The following is a 23,546-nucleotide window of genomic DNA, read 5'->3' as shown; positions in this document are numbered from 1 at the left end:
CGCATGACGCATGCAGCGTCATGCGCCCGGAGGCGGAGCTACCGGCGGAGGCTCGGCAGGGGCGGGGCTTAGCGGCGGCCGTGCGCAGGCCTACGCTGCGGCCTTTAACGCAAATGTGAAACCGGCCTTAGCGTGATCTCAGGACCAGAACACCTGAACAGTACCTGGAACCGAACTTTTTGTAACTGTTCGGCTGGACCCGAACATCCAGGTGTCCGCCCATCACTAATTAGTAGTTCTGCCCACTACTGATCATCAAAATATTTTTAATTCATCATTTCAATATCTCTCTTTACGGTCAGTGAATAAAAAATGTTTTGCTGGATGTATTAAGAGAAGCACAGAATCACCTGAAGTAATTATCTCCCACTCCGCCTACTTGGTCAGGCCTCATCTGGAATACTGTGATCAGTTTTGGGCACCACATATTTAAAAACAAAAAGACATCAAAAACTGGAGAAAGTTGTGAAAGACCTACCAGGATGCTGAGCGTACTGCAAAGTATGTCCTATGAGGAAAGGTTAAAGGATCTGGGAATGTTTAGCTTGCAAAAAATAAGGCTAAAAGGAGACTTAATAGCTGTCTACAAATATCTGAAGGGTTGTCACATTGTAGAAGGATCAACTCTATTCTCATTTGCACATGGAAACATAAGACACAATGGAATGAAACTGAAAGGGAGAAGATACAGATTAGATATTAGAAGAAAACCCTTTTGACAGTTAGAGTGATCAATGAGTGGAACAGGCTGCCACGAGAGATGGTGAGTTCTCCTTCAATGGATGTCTTCAAACAGAGGCTGGACAAACATCTGTCTGATGTGGTTTAGTGAACCCTGCATTGAGCAGGGGGTTGGACACGATGACCCAGGAGGTCCCTTCCAACTCTAAGGCTCCTTTGTGTTCTTGTTGCATTTGCTTTGCTTGTACTGTTGCTTTCCCACTTGTATATGGCGGCATATTATGGTAATGCTATATGATCATTGTTACACTTATGTACACAGAACTGGACATCAATATAATGCTGTTCCTGCGATTTCATGCATTTCGTGCAGGGAACGGATGAGCCGATTGCTCTTGCCATTTGCTGATCAGCAGGTTGAAATCTCCTCCTTGCCGCCTGGAAATATCGCTCTAACTGTGGGACTGAAACAGGTAAGTGTCAGTGGGGGCAGTACACACCTGTCACCTTTCAGAAGTTTTATATCTAAGTAAGACTAAATGCTGTGTTCCCAAAAGGGATTTTACACCAACAATATATTTTTCTTACACACCAGTTTACAAGCTTTCTAAAGAGAAACTCCACTAAGATAGAGATTCTCTGTGTAATTATTCATTACCGGGTCAATAAGTCAAGTAACGTGGCTGACGGGTGACATGCGCTGGTGCTCCTTTCTTAGACATAATTGGGTGTAGTCATATTGCAGCAAGGAGGGAGAGAGTAGTAATGATCGATCATCAATTGCGCATCTGTTCTTCTTAGACCACGTGGGATGGTGGATCGGACTTAGAAAACTTCCACTTTTATTTTCTGTAGGTTGTGCTGACATGCTCAAAGAATTAGTTATAGGAGGATCGTAAATCATATGTCCATATGTAGCATAATTATCCTCTAAAATCAATAAACTTTATTATTCATCGATGCCTGGCCCTGTTATGTCCTATGGTGACCCTATACACAGCAATCAATGTGCTCAGTCCAGACAAAACATATGTCGCCATTGGTCCGCATGGTTGACTTATTAGGGTATCGACACTTGTGGAAGTGAATGGGTCATGTGGCTAAAGCTCTCTTGTGATATTGGTCACTTATTGTAGTCCTTTTAATGTGCTTTTTTCCCTTTTCCAATCCACTGTGGCGACATGCTTTGTGTGGGTTGACCACACTGTTGTTTATAGGATCACCATAGGACATAATAGGGCCAGCCATCGATGAGCAGGAACGTCTTGGTCGCCAACCTCCGTGGCTAGGCAGGGTCGACCTTCAATGGATGACGTTAAGGGCCTAACAGAGTGTGCATCCTGACTGGGATTTGAGGTATCTTTTGTAACCCCAATAGCCTTTATTCTTTTAGTTTATATGTTTGTCTTGGTATTTATTATACATAAATAATAAAGTTTATTAATTTAAGAGGATAATTATGCTACATAAGGTTGTGCTGAAGTAGAAGAAGTGTCCTGAGAACGTCCATTATTATTATTATCTGCACCATTATTATTGCCTCTAGACTGCAACTGGAGACACTATAGTATCTTCTAAAGCGTCTGCATCAGCGGCTGCTCACCGAGCAGGACGAACTGCGGAGAAGAACAAGGACAAGAAGTCTCAGGACGACCTTGTATTAGCAGGAGTGGAGATTCCAGAGCCAGTCTTCTTTTGTACCATTGAACCTCCCTCTGTAGCCAAACAACCAGGTAAACCCTTCAAGCTGATCCACTTCAACCCCTTTCACACTCATTAAAGCACCACTCCTCCATATTTTTTTTTTTTTAATTTAAACTCTTGAGTGTTGCACTAACGTAAGGTCCCTGCACCTAGTATTAAACTCGCCACCCACCGCCGTTAGCTCTTCCCTGCACCTTCTCCGGTATTGATCCGCCATCTTGTGACTGTAACTTGTAACTCACTGTAAGTCAGAGGTAATGATCACAAGCTGTCAGTGTAAGTCTCGTTCTGGCTCTCGTAGACTGACATTGAGTAGTGATCTCTGGGTCACAACCTAGAGAAGAGCAACCGGAGCGGCGCCAATAACAGATGAAGATGGCGGCTGACAAGGATAAAACGAAGTGCTAAGGCTCTATTTACATGACTTTTTTTGCCAGCGTGTTTTCCTTTTTCAGAAATTGCACACAAGGACGCATAGAAACTAGTAGGGTTATACACACGTTTGTTATTTTAATGGATCCATGTGTGCGCTCCACAAAAATACTCTGTATGGTCAAGTCCGATCTGAACAAATGCTAATTTATTGGGGTTGTAGAAAAAGTGCAACGTGGATGGCTTGTGTGTGCCATCTGATTTCAAGGGATGTAAAGATGAATGAATGGACTTCTGGAGAAAAGCTGAAGATCCACACTTTGCTCTTGTACTTGCCTTTCCAAGCCAGATTGGAGACCAACTGTGTCCTTTGGCATCTTGATCCTGCAGCCTGGTAACACAGCCTACATTGCCTGCTAACTTATTATTTGAAACAAAAAAAAAAAAAAAACAACATACAGACACAACCTGAATATATGCATAAGGCGCTGCACACTTACTACAATGTCATTTCTTGGTCCCTTATATTTGTATAACATCTTTGTATAATATATTTGTATTACATCTTTAAACCTTGTCTAGGAATTCTAAGTAGATTTCATGTTAATACACGTGTTTTTTGTTATTTTTATCTAGATCTGGAAAATGCACTAAAATGTCTCCAGTTAGAAGATCCAAGTCTAAAAGTAAAGATCGATCCTGACTCTGGACAAGTAAGGGATTGTATTGAATGTTTCCCAAATCTAAAAATATAAATTAAATCATTTTTGTTTGTGCTTTAAGAACATGAGTTAAACCAGAAGAAAACATTGTGTGCTTTCTTCCAAAAACTGCCGCCCCCCCCACCTAACTACAGGTAGTGTTTGGTATTGCAGCTTAGTCCCATATACTACAGGGGAGCTGGACTGGAATCACAGAGTATACACATGGACGGGGAAGGCACGGTTTCATGATTAAAGCAGCCATGTTTTACTTACTACTTTGCTTTCTGCATTTGAAATTCAACACATTTCTGATTTATCCCAAAGTGCGGGTCAGTACGTTTTTTTTTTTTTTCAGTCTAGTGTGGAATTTTTTTTTTTTTAAATCGTAAATATGTTTCAGTGGTTAAGTAGATTTAATGCAGCACTTAATGAGTTGCACAATTAAAATTACTCTGTCGCCTCATTGGGGGACACAGAACCATGGGTGTTATGCTGCTGTCCACTAGGAGGCGACACTATGCATAATCTGAAAAAGATTAACTTTGGCTCCTCCTCTGCAGTATACACCCCTGGACGGCGTCAGCCTTCTCCAGTTTTTGCTTAGTGTCGCAGGAGGCACACCTAAGAATTTTTTTTACTCCGTCTTTTTCCTGGATTTTTTTCCAAAGGACTACAGATGAAGAAAAGCGGGTCTCCAGCGAGACTCCCGGCATGGCTCCCTCCTCGGTCCCCCATTAGGGGTACCCGGTTGAGGTCGAGGTGGCTATTCCCCATGTCGCTCCCTCCCCAGTCCCTCGGGTCCTGGTTCGAGGTCGAGACCCCCCCTCCTTCCCCAACCCCTTTGGGGTCTGGGTTGAGGTTGAGGAAAGGATGAAGACCCCCTGACGGTGAAAGACGCTCCCTCCCTAATCCCCCACAGAGGGCATTAGGTTGAGACGCCTCAGGTAGGGTCGGAGTACAGGCAGCATTCCGCAGCTTCCAGGGACCCCAGACCAGCTGAGGGATCCTGTTGGGGCTGGCGGAGGGTGCGGACTGTATGGCACAGCAGAGACAGGGCTTTTCTGCGTCCCTGTCTCTGCAGCAGCAGCGGCTCCATAGCGCTCCGGGGGCCCCCCATACAGGAACCGCTACCCCTGCTACCCCCACCGCTATCCAGGCGACCATTCTGGGGGGGTTTGGTACAAATCCCCCCCCCCCGGACTACCGCGCCGCTCTGGAGCCCTCCTGGGCATCAGGCCTCTAATTTAGACCGCGGCTTCGGCCTAGCCGAAGCCGCCGCCTTTTCCCCGCCCCCCGGATGACTAAAATGACACACTGGAGTGTCATAGAAGGGGCGGATTGAGGCAGAAAGGGCGCGTTTTTACACAGCCCAGCGCGCCCTTTTCAGCTCTCCGCCCCCTCCTCCCTCTCCTCAGAGTCCCGGTGGCCATTTTTTTTGGATGAGATCCAGGAGAGGAGCATCACAGCAGTCTCCGGGGGGCACAGAACTGGGATCTGTCGGCGCTGGACCTAGGGGCACACCGATGGGGTAAGCTCACAGCTGGGTTCTCATTACTCAGCTGTGAATCTTTACTTCCTATAAGGCTCTCTGTGGGTTCCCTCTGCGTAGCCACCCCTGTACGATCCCTTATAGCCAGCCTCTGTGCACTATGCCGGGCTCAAGGAAGAGAACCAGGCAGGAATGTTTCTATGCATTCTGCACAGCCTGCAAAGCCACGCTCCCTAGTGGCAGCACGTATCCGCACTGCCGGGACTGCATCCAGAACTCTGGGTCAGAACCCCAGGGAGTCCCTACTGACGCTTCAGTGTCACAGGCCACGCCGGAATGGGCAACTCAGATGTCACAGTCTATGACACAGTCCATAGACAACCTAACTGCCACCTTGCTGCAAGCTCTGCAGTGTCGGGCTCCGGCTATGGACGTTACACAGCAAACGGACAGCTTGTCTCAGGAACATGCTGCTTCCGACTCTCACAGACGTAAGCGGACCCACAGGTCTCGATCACCTGAGTCATCCTATAGCACAAGGTCGTCCCCCTCCAGGGAGAGACAGCGTCATTCCAGGTCTCCTAGGCAGTCCCCTGTCACAGACAGACAGTGCAATTTACCACAGAGATCCCCCACCACAGAAGACCCCCGCCCCAGGTCGCCCTCCAGGGATCACCTTAGCGAGGCACAGGATTCGGAGGGCATCTGTGACTCCGACTCAGATAACGAAACGGAGAGGTCCGTGGTACCTTCTCCCCCTAGCAATACAGCGCTAGTTGAGGACATAATCTCTGCCATCCATCGGGTGCTAAAAATTCCAGAGTCGGCCCCGGAAGTCCCGGAACATAGGATTTGCTTTGAAAGTGTTCAGAAACCACCTAAGGTCTTCCCTAATCACCATGAGTTTGAGAAAATACTTACCAAACAGTTTGCGCAGCCTGAGAAAAAATTTGCTAATCGCAAATATTTGGAAGCGAAGTACCCCTTCCCACAGACGGACACCAAACAATGAACAGATCCACCTGAAGTGGACCCCCCGGTTTCGAGGCTAGCAGCGCAGACCTTACTCTCTCTGCCAGATAGCTCAACTCTCAGGGACGCAGCAGACCGGCAAGTAGAACGCATGGCTCGTTCTATTTTTGAAGCGGCAGGCGCCTCTCTGGGCCCTGCGTTTGCTTCAGTTTGCAAGGCCATCCTGGCTTGGGCCAAAAAACTACAGGAGGGTCTTCAAGCTTCAAATCCTGAGCTCTCGGACCAAGCGGTCCAGATAGCAGTGGTAGCAGACTACATGATTCATGCAGCCCTGGATTCCGCAAGAGGTGTAGCGGGAATAGCATCAAACGCCATCACGATCCGACGCATCCTCTGGCTGCGAGAATGGAAAGCGGATGCGGCCTCAAAGAAGTCCCTCACGCGACTTCCGTATCTTACTGGAAGACTTTTCGGCGAAAAGTTGGACACAATGATAGCCAATGCCACTGGGGGTAAGAGTACCTCTCTCCCTCAACTAAAACCGAAACGCACGTTTAAACGAAGAAACCAGACACGATTCTGATCCTTTCGGAATTCCTCGGGCTGGTCCGTTTCGCACCCAGCGCAAAACCGTAACCGCTCTCCGCACAGGGACAACCCACGGCCGCAGCAGCGACCGGACAGGTCTTGGCAGTCGAAAGCAGGCCAAGCGAAACCCAAGGGAGGAAAACCTCAGAACTTCGCTTCATCATGACTCACGAACTCCGGAAGACACCCCACCAGTAGGCGGCCGACTTTTACTCTTTCAGCAAGTCTGGCTGCCTATTACAGAAGACAAGTGGGTCAGGGAAATAGTGTCTTCCGGATACAAGATAGAGTTCACTTCCGCTCCACCGAACCGGTTCTTCCTCTCTATTCCTCCAACACTACCAGACAAGGCTCGTGCTTTCCACCAAGCGGTCTCCTCTCTCCTTCAAGCAGGAGTTGTGGTGCCGGTTCCCGCGAACGAGAGATTCCGAGGGTTCTACTCAAATCTGTTCGTAGTCCCCAAGAAAGGAGGCAGCGTCCGACCCATACTGGACCTAAAACAGCTCAACAATTACGTACGGTTCCGTCATTTCCGCATGGAGTCCCTCCGGTCCATCATTGCATCCATGGAGCAGGGAGAATACCTTGCCTCCATAGACATACAGGATGCGTATCTGCACATACCAATTCCCCCCGCCCACCAAAGGTTTCTCAGGTTCGCGATCAACCAAAACCACTACCAGTTTGTCGCCCTTCCGTTCGGACTCGCCACGGCTCCAAGAACGTTCACCAAAGTCATGGCGGCCACCATGGACAGTCTGCACTCAAGAGGCATTCTAGTCATCCCGTACCTGGACGACCTCCTCATCAAGTCTCCCACTTTCAAAGACTGCGAGGTCAGTGTCTCAATCACAATAGACACACTGAGTCGCCTGGGATGGCTAGTCAACCTACAGAAATCGTCGACTATCCCAAGTCAGACTCTAACATTCCTGGGAATGTTATTCGACACCTCCAGGGGCCTGGTGCTCCTTCCCAAGGACAAGACACTGGCCATCCGTCTGGGAGTTCGTACACTCCTTCGCAGTCCTCCTCGATCTCTCCGGTTTGCCATGAGAGTCCTCGGCCGGATGGCAGCAGCAATAGAGGCAGTGCCATTTGCCCAGTTTCACCTCAGGGTCCTTCAACTAGCCATACTCAGATCTTGGGACAGGAATCCCTTCTCCCTCAACAGGGAGTTCAGGTTGACGTCATCAACCAGGAGGTCCCTGCATTGGTGGCTCAAACCAACCTCGCTTACACGAGGGAAGCCCTTTCTTTCAGGACAATGGAAGATCCTGACTACCGATGCAAGCCTGACAGGCTGGGGGGCGGTGCACCTACATCACAGGGCACAAGGCAAGTGGTCACCGAGGGAAGTGACATTGCCCATCAATATTCTGGAAATCAGGGCCATCTTCTTGGCACTGAGAGCCTTTCATCACTTGCTTGCAGCCTCGCACATACGGATACAGTCGGACAATGCCACGGCTGTGGCATACGTGAACCACCAAGGCGGGACCCGCAGTGCCCAGGCGATGAGAGAAGTGGCGCATATCCTCTGCTGGGCAGAAGACACGAGGTCGGTACTTTCTTCGGTCCACATTCCGGGTGTAGAAAACTGGGAAGCCGACTTCCTCAGCAGGCAAGGAATGGACTCGGGGGAGTGGTCTCTCCATCCCGAGATTTTTTACCAGATCTGTCAACGTTGGGGAACCCCGGAGGTGGACCTAATGGCATCCCATCTCAATACCAAGGTCCCCAATTTCATGGCCAGGACACACGACCCGCGGTCCAGGACTGGTCCCAGTTCCGACTCCTGTACATTTTTCCACCCCTCCCCCTAATCTCCAGGGTCGTGAGGAAGATCAAGCAAGAGGGAGTTCCAACCATCTTCATCGCGCCAGACTGGCCCAGACGTACATGGTACGCCGACATAGTTCAACTTACAGCAGACGTCCCCTGGTATCTACCCGACCGTCACGACCTTCTGTCTCAAGGTCCGTTCTTCCACCAGAATTCAGGGGCTCTCAATTTGACGGCATGGCCCTTGAAACCTGGATTCTAACCCAGGCAGGTTTTTCACCGGCAGTCATTGCAACTATGATCAGGGCAAGGAAGCCTGCCTCCGCCAAGCTCTATTATCGTACCTGGAGAGCTTTCTTTTCTTGGTGCGAATCTCATGGACAAGTCCCACTCCCTTATTCCCTCCCGAAGGTACTAGGTTTTCTTCAATCGGGCCTAGACGCCAAGCTATCCTTAAGCTCGCTTAAGAGTCAGGTGTCGGCGCTTTCAGTCCTTTTTCAAAAGCGCATTGCTATTAAACCGCAAGTCAGGACTTTCATCCAGGGAGTTTCCCGATTGGTTCCTCCCTACAAACGTCCGCTGGATACGTGGGACCTTAATCTGGTCCTGACAGCATTGCAAGCTCCACCCTTCGAACCTCTTAGAGGAGTTCCACTTTCCATTCTGTCTCAGAAAGTGGTTTTTCTAGTGGCGATCACCTCGTTACGCAGAGTGTCGGAATTGTCAGCACTTTCCTGCAGACTGCCTTTCCTAGCCTTTCACCAGGACAAGGTGGTTCTCCGCACGGTACCATCCTTCCTTCCGAAGGTTGTGTCCAACTTTCACCTCAATGAGGAGATTTCACTGTCATCCCTTTGCCCGGTTCCGGTTCATAGAGTGGAGAAGGCTCTGCATACGCTTGACCTCGTCAGAGCATTGCGGATTTACGTGTCCAGGACTGCACCTTTCCGGAAGTCTGATTCCCTCTTCATTCTTCCGGAAGGTAGTCGCAAGGGGCTGCCGCCTTCCAAGGCTACCCTTGCCAGGTGGATCAAGTCCACCATACATGAGGCCTACCGACTTAACAGTTCCCCTCTTCCGGCCGGTATCACGGCACACTCTACAAGGGCAGTAGGGGCCTCCTGGGCCATTCGGCATCAGGCTTCGGCACAACAAGTGTGTAAGGCGGCCACTTGGACCAGCCTACACATGTTTACGAAACACTACAGTGTTCATACCCAGTCCTCAGCGGATGCGAGCCTGGGTAGACTGGTTCTGCAGGCGGCAGTGCCCCAAATTTAGGGATCTGCTAGCACAAAATTCGTCCATTGCTTCCCACCCAGGGACTGCTTTGGGACGTCCCATGGTTCTGTGTCCCCCAATGAGGCGACAGAGTAAAGGAGATTTTTGTGTACTCACCGTAAAATCTCTTTCTCTTAGCCTCTAATTGGGGGACACAGCTCCCACCCTGTTGCCCTTATGGGCCGTTGTATACGGTTGAGTTCTCATATTGTTCTTTGAGCTCGTACATAGTAGCCTTCTTACAGGCATGGTTATGTTATTTGGTTACGTTCCTCCTAATGCTTTGGCACAAAACTGGAGAAGGCTGACGCTGACCAGGGGTGTATACTGCAGAGGAGGAGCCAAAGTTAATCTTTTTCAGATTATGCATAGTGTCGCCTCGTAGTGGACAGCAGCATAACACCCATGGTTCTGTGTCCCCCAATTAGAGGCTAAGAGAAAGAGATTTTACGGTGAGTACACAAAAATCTCCTTTTTTTAATATTTGCGTTTTCATATTATGTTTCCCTTTTTTTTCCTTGAATTATAGCTCATTCTCTGTGGCATGGGAGAACTTCATATAGAGATCATACATGACCGCATACGGAGGGAGTACGGCTTGGAAACTTACTTGGGGCCCCTGCAGATTGCGTATAGAGAAACCATTGTCAGTGGTTCCCGAGCATCAGGTACAGTTTGGAAATCATTTACATGTAATTATCGCATAGATATTAATAAAGTAGTAGTGCTGTCGTATAAGAAGACGGGAGCGCCCTCTTATAAGGGTTGCCTCAAGTTCAGAAATTAGTAAAATTGCCAAGTGATTATTAAAACAAACTACTTTACAATTTCTCAAGAATCGAGGGATTTTTAAGTTTGTAATGTAATGTTCATGACTGCTGTCTGAATGGCAGGTTACCTGGGTAAGGAGCGTGCGGCACGAGCGGGCTCTATGCTTTACAGCCCACTTGTGTCGCTCTGAATCTTGCTGGATCCTGCCAACTTCAGTTCCCCTACACTTAGCCTTATCTCTGCCACATAGGAGATCTGTGCTAGCAACTTGCAAGGCGGACTCAATTTGGACCAACAGCATGACCATAGCACTGGTCTGAATTGTCAATCTTCAGGAGGAGTGCACAAAAGGAAATCGGAGGGTTGGGGTGCAGTGTGCTCTTGAAGATGCATTTTAGGCTGGACCAGTGGACTATCTTATGCTTATGGGGGTCTCCCTACTCCTCAGCAGATGATGTTGGGTAAAGTGAGGGCATTCATGCTGAATTTTGGTGCTAGATTCTTTTGTTCTCAGGGAAGATGAGATATCTCCCCACTGAATACACATGCGCGCTTAGCCAGTTGAGCATACATGTCTACAGAGCAATTGGAAGAAATTGTTTCTTTTCATAGTTTATTAAACTTTAAGGGTACCTTTACAATGAGGTCTGCATGTTTTATTATAGCCACTTTTTAAATTTTTTTTTTAATGTCAAAATTATAACGATTAAATAACATGTCACATGTAATCCCCACCGATCAAAAGAACAGGGTTACCTATGCCCCCCATGTGAATGATGCAATAGTGAACATGTGCAACCACTGCTACTTTATAGGTCCAGAGAAAATACAGATAGTTAAAGTGGTATTCCCATCTTAGACCTGCATCTGTCTTGAGAATGGGGTCCTGACAAAAGATGCTGTCTGTGAAGAGGTCGTCCCCGTGCCCGTTGATTTGTATGGGAATTCCAGCCCCGTCTTCGCTGACAGCAGCGTGCAACAGGAGGTGAATAGATGAAGGTGGCTTTGTTGAGACTCGTATCAACATTACATTTATGGCATGTTCTATGGATGTGCGATAAATGTGTGAGCTGGAAATGCCCTTTCATGGAGCAGTGGTCACACAGAATCTTAACGCTTTATTCATACAAGACTTTTCCCTGTTCTTTGGGTCAGTCGTCGTCAGGGCAGCCAAATGCCCAGCAATCGTGCATTTCTCTATCGCTTCATTGGGGGACACAGAGACCATGGGTGTATGCTGCTGCCACTAGGAGGCTGACACTATGCACAGAAAAATGTTAGCTCCTCCTCCGCAGTATACACCCCACCAACCGGCACTAATTTCCTCAGTTTAGCTTAGTGTCAGTAGGAGGTGGACACGGGTCTTTCTTTAGACCCCTATCTACCTCGGTGTGCGTCGTTCCTTTTCAGGTTTCCGGAGGGATACAGTGTGAATAGTCACAACTGTACTCCCACTAAGAGACTATGAGTACGGCGTGTACTGCCACCCCGTATCCTCATAGCTCTCCGCAGCAGGACTAAGAGCTTAGCACAGGTGCGTGCCAGCGATCTAGATGGTCCTCGCCCCCCGTCTCCCACCCACTTGCCCACCAGAGCCTGTCGGTTGGATGAGGAGCGGACACAACAAAAGACGGATCAGACAGCGTGGGATTATGTCAGGTACCTTTATTGACGCTGTTAACGGATCGCAGGTAAGTATGGGGTCCGAGTCGCGTACTCCTCGGCGGCTTCAGGATTCTTCGGGGCGGTCGCTGCGGCAGTGCTGCACGGTCTCTACGCCGCCCGCGCCTCCCTGCGACCGCCGCATTTGTTCCAGGCCCCGGCTGCGGTGTGGGCCTTGCTCTGCAGCCGCCTTCATTCTTAGGCGGCCTTCTCCCGCCCGGCAGACATCGGGCGGCGATCTCCAGGTGGGTGGCCACGGCAGCGCTGCGGGTCCTCCGCGCTGACAGGCGGCCGCCGCTATTAATTTAGGCCCCGGCTTCATTTCGGGCCTTCTCCAGTGTCGCGGCCAAGCCCCCCGCTCTCTCTCACAGGCGGCCTTTTCTCCCGCCCGTTCTCTGCCGCCCACCGCCCCATACACGTAGCCTGTTGTTGGCCAGCGGGCGGTCCCTTCTTCGGCCTCAGCAGCTAGCTCCGCCCATCTTCATCGGAAAGCGCGCGTTCCTCCTTGTTCCTCTCAGGCTGCCGCCATCTTCTCAGCCTGTCAGCCAAAAACTGTTTGCCTCTGCTGGGGCCCTGCTTGGACAGACGAGCCGTGTATCATCACTTTTTGGGGACACCGGACCGTGAGTAGCTCTGCAACTGCAGTCTGACACCCTCCCTCTGCCTTCTGTCCCCCAACCTTCCGGCACTTCTTCAGTGACTTTCATTATGTCTAACTCTAAGCCTGATCGTGCCCGCCCTCCGGCTCCCACTTGCACTTTGGTCAAGTTCTTTGCATGTTCCTCTTGCAATCGCAAACTTCCCTCAGGTCATTCCACTCCCCTCTGCCTAGACTGCAGCAATCCCATGCAGCCCGATGCCACCCAGGAGCCATCTATTGCTCCACGTGAGAGTGAACCCCCCATTCCTGGCTGGGCTTCTTCTCTATCACAATCAGTGGCAGACCTCACCAGGGTGTCTCAGTCCCTGGTGGCCGTTCTTGATAAGTTGGCCCTGGACACTTCTGCAGGGTCCAACAGGTCTCAAGAGGCTCCATCTGAGCCAGCCAGCAGGAGCCGCAAACGTCCCAGACAGGATCTCCGGCCGGAATCCTCTACTCGCTCCATCTCACCGCATAGTCCTTCCCAGCAGTCTCCCTCCCTTGCCTCCTCACCCGAGTCAGGCGAAGCGTTCTCGGATGCGCCATCCGAAGAGATTTTAGAGCTGGATTCGGACCATGACGCGGACATGAAGGTTACAGTACAGAACCTCATTGCTGCAATTAACCACACTTTCGAAATCACAGACTCCCCTGCGAAACCCTCAGATCAGGAGGTTTCGTTCAGACGGGCAGAAACACCTTCCAGAGTCTTCGCCTCCCACTCTGAGTTTGGCAAGATTCTAACCAGGGAAAGAGAAAATCCGACCAGGCGCTTTCAAAGAGGGAAGCGCCTCGGCGTGCTGTATCCATTTCCTAAAGAGCTCACCGACAACTGGTCGGCTTCCCCCTCTGTAGACGCACCCGTGTCCAGACTGTCTAACAACACGGTCCTCCCGATTTCAGGTGTGGTGTCTCTAAAGGATTCTAACGATAGGATCATAGAATCCTTAGCAAAGTCAGCATTCGAAGCGGCTGCGACGGTGCTAAGCCCTGCCTTCGCTTCTTCTTGGGTAGCAAAGGCCATAGCTACTTGGGCAGAGGATCTCCGCCAAGGCATTCTTGGTGGAGCCCAACCAGAGCGATTGGCCGAACTAGCCAACCAGATTTCCCATGCAGGGGATTATCTGCTCTCTGCCTCATTGGATGCCGCGTCTTGCGCAGCTCAGGCGTCAAGCAACGTGGTTGCAATCCGGCGTACTATTTGGCTCAAGGCTTGGCAGGCGGATTTGTCTTCAAAAAAGTCCCTTACCAATCTGCCTTTTCAGGGAGCGCGTCTCTTCGGATCCCAACTGGACCAGATTATTAAGGACGCCACTGGAGGCACAAGCTCTTTTCTCCCTCAATCCAAGCCTTGTGAGAAACTGGGTCTGAGCAGAAAAAGTAAATTAATGTGCATGCAAATTGTAATTGCATATGAACACATGACCTTTACACAGAGAAAACCAAACACAAAACAAATATCCTGGAATAAAAAAGTAAAAAATATATTGCAAAAATTGCATGAAGGTAGTAATAATAAGGGTATTTAGTTAACATAATTTTGATCAAAATAATGTAGAAGCCATCCCGCCACGTCAAGGCAACCCTTGTGGGACAGTCCTAGCTCTTGTATTTAAAACCTTTCCACTTGTCAAGTGACGTAAATGTGAACAAGGACAGAGGGACTGAACCACCAGTAATAGTATAGGCCAGGCAGGATGGATTTTCCAACTCAGAAACAGGGCGGTCACACCCTTATATGCACAGAATGCACAATGAAACAAATGAGAAACTGGGTCTGAGCAGAAAAAGTAAATTAATGTGCATGCAAATTGTAATTGCATATGAACACATGACCTTTACACAGAGAAAGGTCATGTGTTTTTGGTTTTCTCAATCCAAGCCTTGTAGACCTCCTCCAAGGCGTCAGTTTCGGCCCTTTCGGTTTTTCCGCCGTTTCGCTACGGCAGAAACCTTTTCTAACCATCAAAGGCCGCAAGCACGTCAGGATAGGAAGAAGGTCTCCTTCCGACCCACTCCCTCCTGGCGATCTCACTCCTCCCAGGGCAGGTCCTCCTGGTCCATATCTGGACGGTCCACATCAGCATGACTATCAAATAAATCCCGAGGCGCCTTACCAACTAGGTGGTCGACTCCTTTTCTTCAGAGACGTCTGGCTTGCCTCAGTAGAAGACGCTTGGGTCAGGGAAGTTGTATCCTCAGGATACAAAATAGAGTTTTTCTCGTCCACGGGATCGTTTCTTTGAGTCCATACCCCCAAAAGACCCTACCTTAGTTCCGGGTTTCTTTGCATCCATCGACTCTCTCCTCAGTTCCGGAGTAGTCGTGCCTGTTCCCGAATCAGAACGGTTCACAGGGTTTTATTCAAACCTCTTTGCAGTGCCGAAAAAAGGCGGTGCAGTTCGACCCATCCTGGACCTCAAGTTACTGAACAAGAGGTCCGACTACGACGTTTCAGGATGGAGTCTCTTCGTTCGGTGATCGCTTCCATGGAGGCGCAGGAATTCATGTGCTGAATAGACATTCAAGATGCTTATCTGCATGTTCCCATCTTTCCCGGGCATCAGAAATTCCTGCGTTTTGCAATTCACCAGGATCACTCACAGTTTGTTGCCCTGCCGTTCGGTCTCGCCACCGCACCCAGACTATTTACAAAGATCTTGGCGGCGTTGATGGCCTTGTTAAGGATCAGAGGTCTCGTCCTCTTTCCGTACCTCAACGACATTCTGATCAAAGCTCCGTCTTTTCACCAGACTCTCCAAAGTCTTACCATCGTTCTCGACACCCTGTCCAATTTCGGGTGGCTCATCAACAAAAGGAAGTCCTGCCTGGTTCCGACACAGCGTCTTGTGTTTCTAGGCCTGTTGTTCGACACCCGTCGATCGAGGGTTTTTCTCCCAGAAGAGAAGATAACCTCCCTGCAGAGCTCACGGCTTCCATCTCTCCGGGCAGCCATGAAAGACCTGGGAAAGATGGTGGCGACAACCGAAGCGGTTCCCTTTGCCCAATTTCACTCCAGACCTCTCCAACAGGCCATCCTATCTCGGTGGAACAGGTCTGTTCTTTCCCTGGATCGTCCAATTCGCCTTTCATACCGGGTCAAGCAGTCCCTCAATTGGTGGCTGACGTCACCCCTCATTTCCCTGGGCCGGTCATTCCTTCCGATTCACTGGCAGATTGTGACAACGGACGCCAGCCTCCTCAGCTGGGGGGCAGTGTTTCACAATCAAACTGTGCAGGGTCGGTGGTTGACTCGAGAGACAGCCCTGCCGATCAACGTCCTCGAGATACGGGCGATCTATCTGTGTCTCATTCATTGGGGGAGGCTCCTCAAGGACATGCCGATCCGGATTCAGACAGACAATGCCACAGCGGTGGCATATGTCAGCCTCCAAGGGGAACACGCAGTTCCTCTGCTCTAGCGGACGTGTCCAAAATTCTTCACTGGGCGGAGGTTTCAGTCCCAGCAATATCCGCGGTGCACATTCCCGGCGTGGACAACTGGGCTGCCGATTTTCTCAGCCGCGAGGGTCTCGCAGCGGGAGAGTGGTCCCTTCATCCGGACGTCTTTCATCAGCTTTGCCGTCGTTGGGGAAATACGGACGTAGATCTGCTAGCGTCTCGCCTGAACAGGAAAGTCCCGCAGTTTGCATCCAGGGCCCGAGATCCTCTCGCAGTGGGTGCCGACGCACTGACCATTCCTTGGTCTCAGTTCAAGCTTCCCTATCTGTTCCCTCCCCTTCCTCTTCTTCCCAAGCTGTTGAAGAAAATCAAAGCGGAAGTGTTTCCAGTCATCCTTATCGCTCCGGATTGGCCCAGAAGGTCTTGGTTCGCGGACATCGTCAACCTTCTCGCAGATGCCCCCTGGAAGCTTCCAGACAGGACAGATCTGCTGTCTCAAGGTCCGATTTGCCACCCCAATTCTTGGCCGCTCAATTTAACGGCATGGCTGTTGAGACCGAGATTCTGAAACGATCTGGTTTTTCGGATCGGGTTATTCATACCATGATCCGGGCTAGAAAGCCATCGTCTTCCAAGAATTATTATCGTACATGGAAGGCCTATTTCACTTGGTGCGAGGCCAAAGACATGCCGCCCATGTCCTTTTCACTACCTTCCGTCCTGGCCTTTCTCCAGACAGGCCTTGAGGCGGGCCTTGCCCTCAGCTCTTTCAAAGGTCAAGTCTCGGCGCTGTCCATTCTGTTCCAGAAGACGTTGGCCGCCCGCCCGCAAGTCAAGACCTTTCTTCAGGGAGTGGCTCATGCGGCGCCTCCGTATCGCGCACCTGTGGATCCATGGGATCTTAATCTGGTTCTCGAGGTTTTACAGGGTCCACCCTTTGAACCTCTCAGAGAAGTTTCCCTATCCCTTCTCTCCTGGAAAGTAACCTTCCTGGTGGCCATCACCTCCATCCGACCCGTGTCGGAATTGGCAGCCCTTTCTTGTCACCCCCCTTTCCTGGTACTCCACCAGGATAAGGTGGTCCTGCAGCCTCCTCCTTCTTTCCTTCCCAAGGTAGTATCCACTTTCCATCTGAATGAGGACATTGTTCTCCCGTCCTTTTGTCCGGGTCCAACTCACCCTCTTGAGCGCTCCTTGAACAAGCTAGACCTAGTCAGGGCGATGAAGGTCTATCTGGCTAGGACATCTCCCTTGCGGAAGACAGACTCTCTCTTCATCATTCCAGTTGGTGCACGGAAAAGTCAGCCGGCCTCCAAGGCTACTATTGCTCGCTGAATCAGATCGGCAATTTTAGAAGCCTACCGGGTCAAGCATCGAGTGGCCCCTCCTGGGATCAGAGCTCACTCTACCCGGGCGGTAGGTGCCTCCTGGGCGGTGCGCCACAGAGCCTCCGCGCTGCAGCTTTGCAAGGCTGCAACCTGGTCTTCCATCCACACGTTTGCCAAATTTTACAAGGTCTACACCTATGCTTTGGCAGACGCCAGCCTAGGCGGAAGGATCTTGCAGGTGGCGGTGGTGAATTCTCAGACTTAATGGAAGTTTGCTTCTCCCTCCCCAGGGACTGCTTTGGGACGTCCCATGGTCTCTATATCCCCCAATGAAGCGATAGAGAAAACAGGATTTTTGGGTTACTTACCGTAAAATCTGTTTCTCTGAGCCTTCATTGGGGGACACAGCACCCTCCCATGTTCTTCAACTCCTGTTTTTAAGTGGTTTGTTACTTACAGTTGAGTTGTTTGTTCCGTTTCAATCTATTTCGTTACTTCTCCTACTGCTTTCTCACTAACTGAGGAAATTAGTGCCGGTCGGTGGGGTGTATACTGCGGAGGAGCTAACATTTTTCTGTGCATAGTGTCAGCCTCCCAGTGGCAGCAGCATACACCCATGATCTCTGTGTCCCCCAATGAAGGCTCCGAGAAACAGATTTTACAGTAAGTAACCCAAAAATCCTGTTTTCTCATCTGTCCTGTGATTAGTTGGTGAATGTCTACGGGAGAACTCCTGTAGTAGATACATAGTTGTCACTCCATTGTCAGATCTCTTCTAACTATCCCTCACTGCTGTTACACTGCCAAGAAAATAAAATCTTTCATTGTTCAGCAAATGAGGGCACAATCTTATAGCGTAATGGATGAGGTTGATCAGTGCTTGCCCAGTGGCGTTCAGACCCTGCCAGTCATCGCCTCTCCATACACCAGACTGTAGCCAGTGCTGAGGCAAACGCGCCTGTTCTGTTAATGACCAGGGGTTGAATCCGCACTGATATTTGTGAAGTTGATTTTTTTATAACACTAACTGCATTCTGTGTGTTTCATTCTCTTGTTTAATTCCTGAATAGATACCCTGGACAGAGCGATGGGTGACACCCGGCACCAAGTCACAGTAGAGCTGGAAGTAAAACCCCTATCTGTTGACAGTCCAGTTATTGAATATTCTGGTAATCTGCCATCCAGTACGGACAGCTACAAAGAAGCAGTAGAAAACGGCATCCACAGCTCGTACCTCAGCGGTGAGGAAGCACTTATGTTTCATTACTTATACCAGGCATTGCACGATATTACACGTAACAAGATGTCATCTATGGCCTTATTCAGATTTTTATGAAATTTAGCTTACCAGCCTTTTAAAGGGGTCAAATGTCACAATGGTACATGCGGTTAAAGGGAACCTGTTAGCAGGATTGTTCACAGCAGCCTACAGTCATTGTCAGGTTGGTGCTGTTATATTGATATTATACCTTGGATGATGAAATCCGTCTTGTGGTTGTTGTATAATCTGTTTTTGTAGTTTTTAGTCAATGAGATTGTTGTGCTCCGGGGCGGGCTGTGGGCGGCAGGGCTGTGGGCGGGGCTGTGGGAATCAGGGCTGTGGGAGTCAGGGCTGTGGGCTGGGCTGTGGGGGGCAGGGCTGTGAGTGGGGCTGTGGGCTGGTCTGTGGGGGGGGCAGGGCTGTGAGCAGGACTGTGGGCTGTGGGGGGCAGGGCTGTGAGCGGGACTGTGGGCTGTGGGGGGCAGGGCTGTGAGCAGGGCTGTGGGGGGTAGGACTGAGCGGGGCTGTGGGCTGGGCTGTGGAGGGCAGGGCTGTGAGCGGGGCTGTGGGCTGGGCTGTGGGGGGCAGGACTGTGAGCGGGGCTGTGTGAGCGGGGCTGTGGGGGGGGCAGGGCTGTGGGCCTTTATATGGTGCTCTGCTTGCATATACATCTGTGTGGGCTTATGACATTGCAATGATCTCTGTGACCTGCACCCTAATTTGCATACTGAATAGAAAACTGTGTGAAAAAAAAATTACCGTTCTTCATGCACGCATCGTCAGCGGATACAATAGATAGTATGCCTATATGCATTATTTAGTTATATAATGTGGGGAGAAAAAAGAAATTCATGAAAATGGCGCCGATGGCCACACCTGTGCAGTAGCATCTATTGCATTCCAAAAACGGAGAGAGAAAAATTAGGCATCATCAAGATGGGGGCATCTGCGCAGTAGCATCTATCGGATGGCCGATACATGCTACTGCGCAGGCGTGGCCGCCAGTGCCATTTTAAGATTATTAATTTTTCAACAAAACAAAATGCCTAAATAAAATGAATATATACATATCCTACATTGTATCATGCTACCCTGCATGATGAATGTTATTTTTTTATTTGGCCAAACAATAGTATATTCAGTATGTAAAATAGGGGGCAGGCCACAGGCCCCCCCGGAGCATTAACTGAAAACTGCAAATAAAGATTAAACAACAACCACAAGAAGGATTTCATCAACCCAGGTATCCTTATAATCAGTATAACGGCGCCAGCTTGACAGTGTCTGTAGTTTGTCGCAAAATACTCATGACAGGTTCCCTTTAAGGAGACATGTCCTATAGCAGTGTTCCACAACTCCAGTCCAAGAGCCCCCAAGAGGTCATGTTTTTGGGATTTCTTTAGTATTGCACAGGTGATAATTGCAGTACCTGCACAGGCAGTAATTCCATCACCTGTGTAATACTAAGGAAATCCTGAAAACATGACCTCTTGGGGGCTCTTGGACTGGAGTTGGGGAAACATAGGATAGGTCATCATTATCTGATTGTTGGGGGTCCGAGACTTGGTATCCCTTCCAGTCAGCTGTTACTTGTTCTGGGTCCTGCACAACAACTCTTATTCTTTTGACATGTTCATCAGATGTGAGTTTTGTTTTTTAAGAAGGGGGTGAACCATGTTAAAAAAAAACAAAACAAAAAAAAACATTCTCATCCAGGAAAGTGGTTTGATTTTTTTCTTATTATCTGTGTGCAATACTGTTTTTTTGTTACTCAACAGCTATTAATTATTTACAGGACCATTTACAGTTTCCCAGCTTACAGAATTGCAATGTATCCTTTAAAATCGGATGCTGTACAGATGGTCCCTATGGCATCCAATTTTTTTTTTTTTTTTTTTGTGCACCCAAACTAGTTCGGTGTCAAATCCCAGCATGCTGCATTTTTTTCCTCACACCGAATACAGCTGAGAAAAAAAATACAGATCTGCATGGCAGATTGAATGACAGTGGTCCGAGTCCAATCCCCTTTTTATTTTAATTGGGTTGCACTCGACCAATTTATACAGTCATGGGAGCGAACCTTAAGAAAGGGAAAAAATAGCTGTATGTAATAGTGCACAGTCTAACTGAGCTAATAGCCCCATAGACTATAATAGGGGAAAAATACTGATAGAATTTGTACATAAAAATCTGACATCTGAATGAGCCCTAAAACGTAATAAACCAAATGAAACAAGGAGTGCGGGCTCTACTCACAAGAGCTTACAATCTATAAGGAAGGTGGAATGACATGAAAGGTAAAATTGCTTCTAGCGTATGCTTCAGCCATTTTTTAATAAGGGTACTCGTCACCAGCCAGTATCTGTACATGACATGATACAAAGTGCTAATGAGTGTGTGGAAAGAAATGATGGAAAGGACAAAATTGAGGAAACTATAGATGGGGAACAGTTAGGTTACTGAGGTGATGTTTGCCAAACGGTGCCCAGTGCATTCCAGACAACTGGTGCAGCACGTGAAAAGTCTGGGAGATGGGAGTGCGAGGTTCACATTATGGAGGATGATGGTCTTAGATCATTGGCAAAACAGAGAGCACGAGTAGGATGGAAGACAGACGAGTGAGAAGATGTAGAGTGGTGCAGTACTGTGGGGCGCTTTGTGGGTTAGTGTGAAAAGTTTGTTCTCTATAACCAATGGGCAACCAGTGCAATGGCTGGCACAGGGTAGAGGAATCAGCATATGAGCTGGACAGAAATATGAGCCTGCTGCATTCAGGATGGATTGGAGGGGGAAGAGTTTACCAAGGGGAAGAACAATTAGTTGAGAGTTGCAGTACTCAAGACAAGAATGAAATAGAGCAATAGTAAGGCATCATTCATATGGCCGTGTTTGTCTTGTACACAACAGAAAATAGTAATTGTGTCATCGGTTTGTAGTCAGTTTTTACCACCAGTGTTTCATCTGTGATTTTTCACGAATATATAAACCAATAAATTACAGAGGTTATCCGATTCATTGCATGGATGCCATCCATGTTCTGTTTGTGATTTTCATGGACCCATAGATTTGTATTGATACTTTTTCATACATGCCAGTAAAAAACAGACATGTCTCTATGATTTTTGTATGGACATACAGTCTGTGAAAGAAAAAACAGGCAAGTGAACAGTCCCATAGACTATAATGGTACTTGTTCTATCTGTGAAAATCACAGCGCACGTAAAGTTTCAAAGCGAAGAAAAGGTTGGATATTAGAGAGATGCAGGTGACATGGTTGAGTGGGTGATTGGTTATATGGAAGCGAAGCTCTCAGTGAACTATAACCCCAAGATGATGAGCCTGCTGCTTGGGAGTTATGGGAGTTTACATGGAAATGAAGACATCAGGTTTAGGTAGGTTAATTGAGGAGGAAATAGAAGTATACCACAAAGTATATTTTTCTACTGTTTGGCAACATTCCCAACAGTTTTTCTTTGTGTGAAAGCCCCCTTTTAGATGTTAAGTTTGCTTTACTACAAATGAGATTGTGTTTGGCCATAAATATAGTGGTGAAAATTACTGTATTTTTCGTATAAGATGCACTTTTTTTTCCTCTAAATTTTGGGGAAAATGGGGGAGCGTATTATAATGCGGATATACATTCCCATCCGCAGTGGAGAAGGGTCCCAGGGTCACGGCTGGAGGAGGCAAGAGTGGCGCATTTACTGCAAGGCCGCAGGCTGGAATGAGGGGATGTTCCGATGTGCGCCGCTGCGGATGAAAGTGGCTGCGGTGCTCTGTGGTGTGCATTGCAGTAATGTATGTGTTGGGGATGCTCTGGGCTTTCACAAAATGCCGGGGGAGACCCCCGCACCACAGCCATTTTCACCCGCAGCAGCGCACATCGGAACTTCTCATCCCAGCCTGTGGCCTGCAGCATCACCCCACTCCTGCCTCCTCCAGCAGCAACCCTGGGACCCCGCTTCACCGCAGCCACCACCCCCGGAAAGCAATAAGACTCATGGATTATAAGAGGCACCACCATTTTATTAAAAACATTTTTTTTTTCTATTTTTCTCCTCAAAGTTTGGGGTGCGTCTTATAATCCAGTGCGTTTTATAATCCGCAAAATACAGTACTGCTTGTACTCTCCAAGTCATCAGAAGTGATTTCTGCAGGCAGTGCATCTACATGAATAGTATTCTCAAAAAGCTGATTTAGTGATGGATAGCAGAAATAAATACCATCCAATGTGCTTTATTTTTTTTTTCTTTATAAAGGTCCCTTGCTCGGTTTCCCCCTGCAGGATGTTGGTGTGATTGTACATGAAGTTAATGTCTTACCTGGCACTTCGATGACAGTGGTGTCTGCTTGCGTATCACGATGCATGCAGAAAGTAAGTATGCACTTTCCTGCGCCACCATACAAGTTATTAAACAGCCTCTCAATAATGTGGCTCAAGACAACAGTTCCGTATGGTTGTCCCCGTAGGCAATAAAGGCAGCAGGAAAGCAAATTCTGGAACCAATGATGAGGTTGGAAATAACTATGGGAGAAGATTACCTGAGCAGTGTCTTAGCCGACCTTTCACAGAGAAGAGGCAATGTTCAGGAAATACAGGATCGCTTAGATAATAAAGTTGTGATCGCCCTTGCACCACTTGCAGAACTGATGGTAAATATCTTTTTCTTGTATATTACATAAATGAAATTCAGGTCAAAAGAAACACTTTTGGCCAGTGTGGAGGTACTCAGCCCCACCCAGAGATTTTACTTACATGTTCACACTACTCTGATACAGTGGGTGAAATAAGTATTGAACACGTTACCAATTTTCTAAGTGAGTATATTTTTAAAAGTGCTATTGACATGAAATTCTCACCAGATGTCGGTAACAACCCATCCAATCCACACAGGTAAAAAAATCA

General features: G+C 48.6%; 1 protein-coding gene across 1 annotated transcript in view; it reads left to right on the top strand.

The window, feature by feature from the left end:
• Positions 1-23,546, top strand: part of GFM2 (GTP dependent ribosome recycling factor mitochondrial 2) — a 62,644-nt gene that overhangs the window by 35,123 nt on the left and 3,975 nt on the right. Inside the window, exons 14-20 of the mRNA XM_073584079.1 lie at positions 1,055-1,154; positions 2,228-2,414; positions 3,394-3,470; positions 10,106-10,244; positions 18,450-18,620; positions 22,900-23,015; positions 23,111-23,293. Of these exons, the coding sequence (XP_073440180.1) occupies positions 1,055-1,154; positions 2,228-2,414; positions 3,394-3,470; positions 10,106-10,244; positions 18,450-18,620; positions 22,900-23,015; positions 23,111-23,293 (973 nt within the window). The remainder of the gene's footprint in view (positions 1-1,054; positions 1,155-2,227; positions 2,415-3,393; positions 3,471-10,105; positions 10,245-18,449; positions 18,621-22,899; positions 23,016-23,110; positions 23,294-23,546) is intronic.

This window comes from Dendrobates tinctorius, unplaced genomic scaffold (assembly GCF_039654945.1).
Source record: "Dendrobates tinctorius isolate UK_male_01 unplaced genomic scaffold, ASM3965494v1 ptg000083l, whole genome shotgun sequence".
Lineage (NCBI taxonomy): Eukaryota > Metazoa > Chordata > Amphibia > Anura > Dendrobatidae > Dendrobates > Dendrobates tinctorius.
This window is presented reverse-complemented; position numbering and strand designations above follow the sequence as displayed.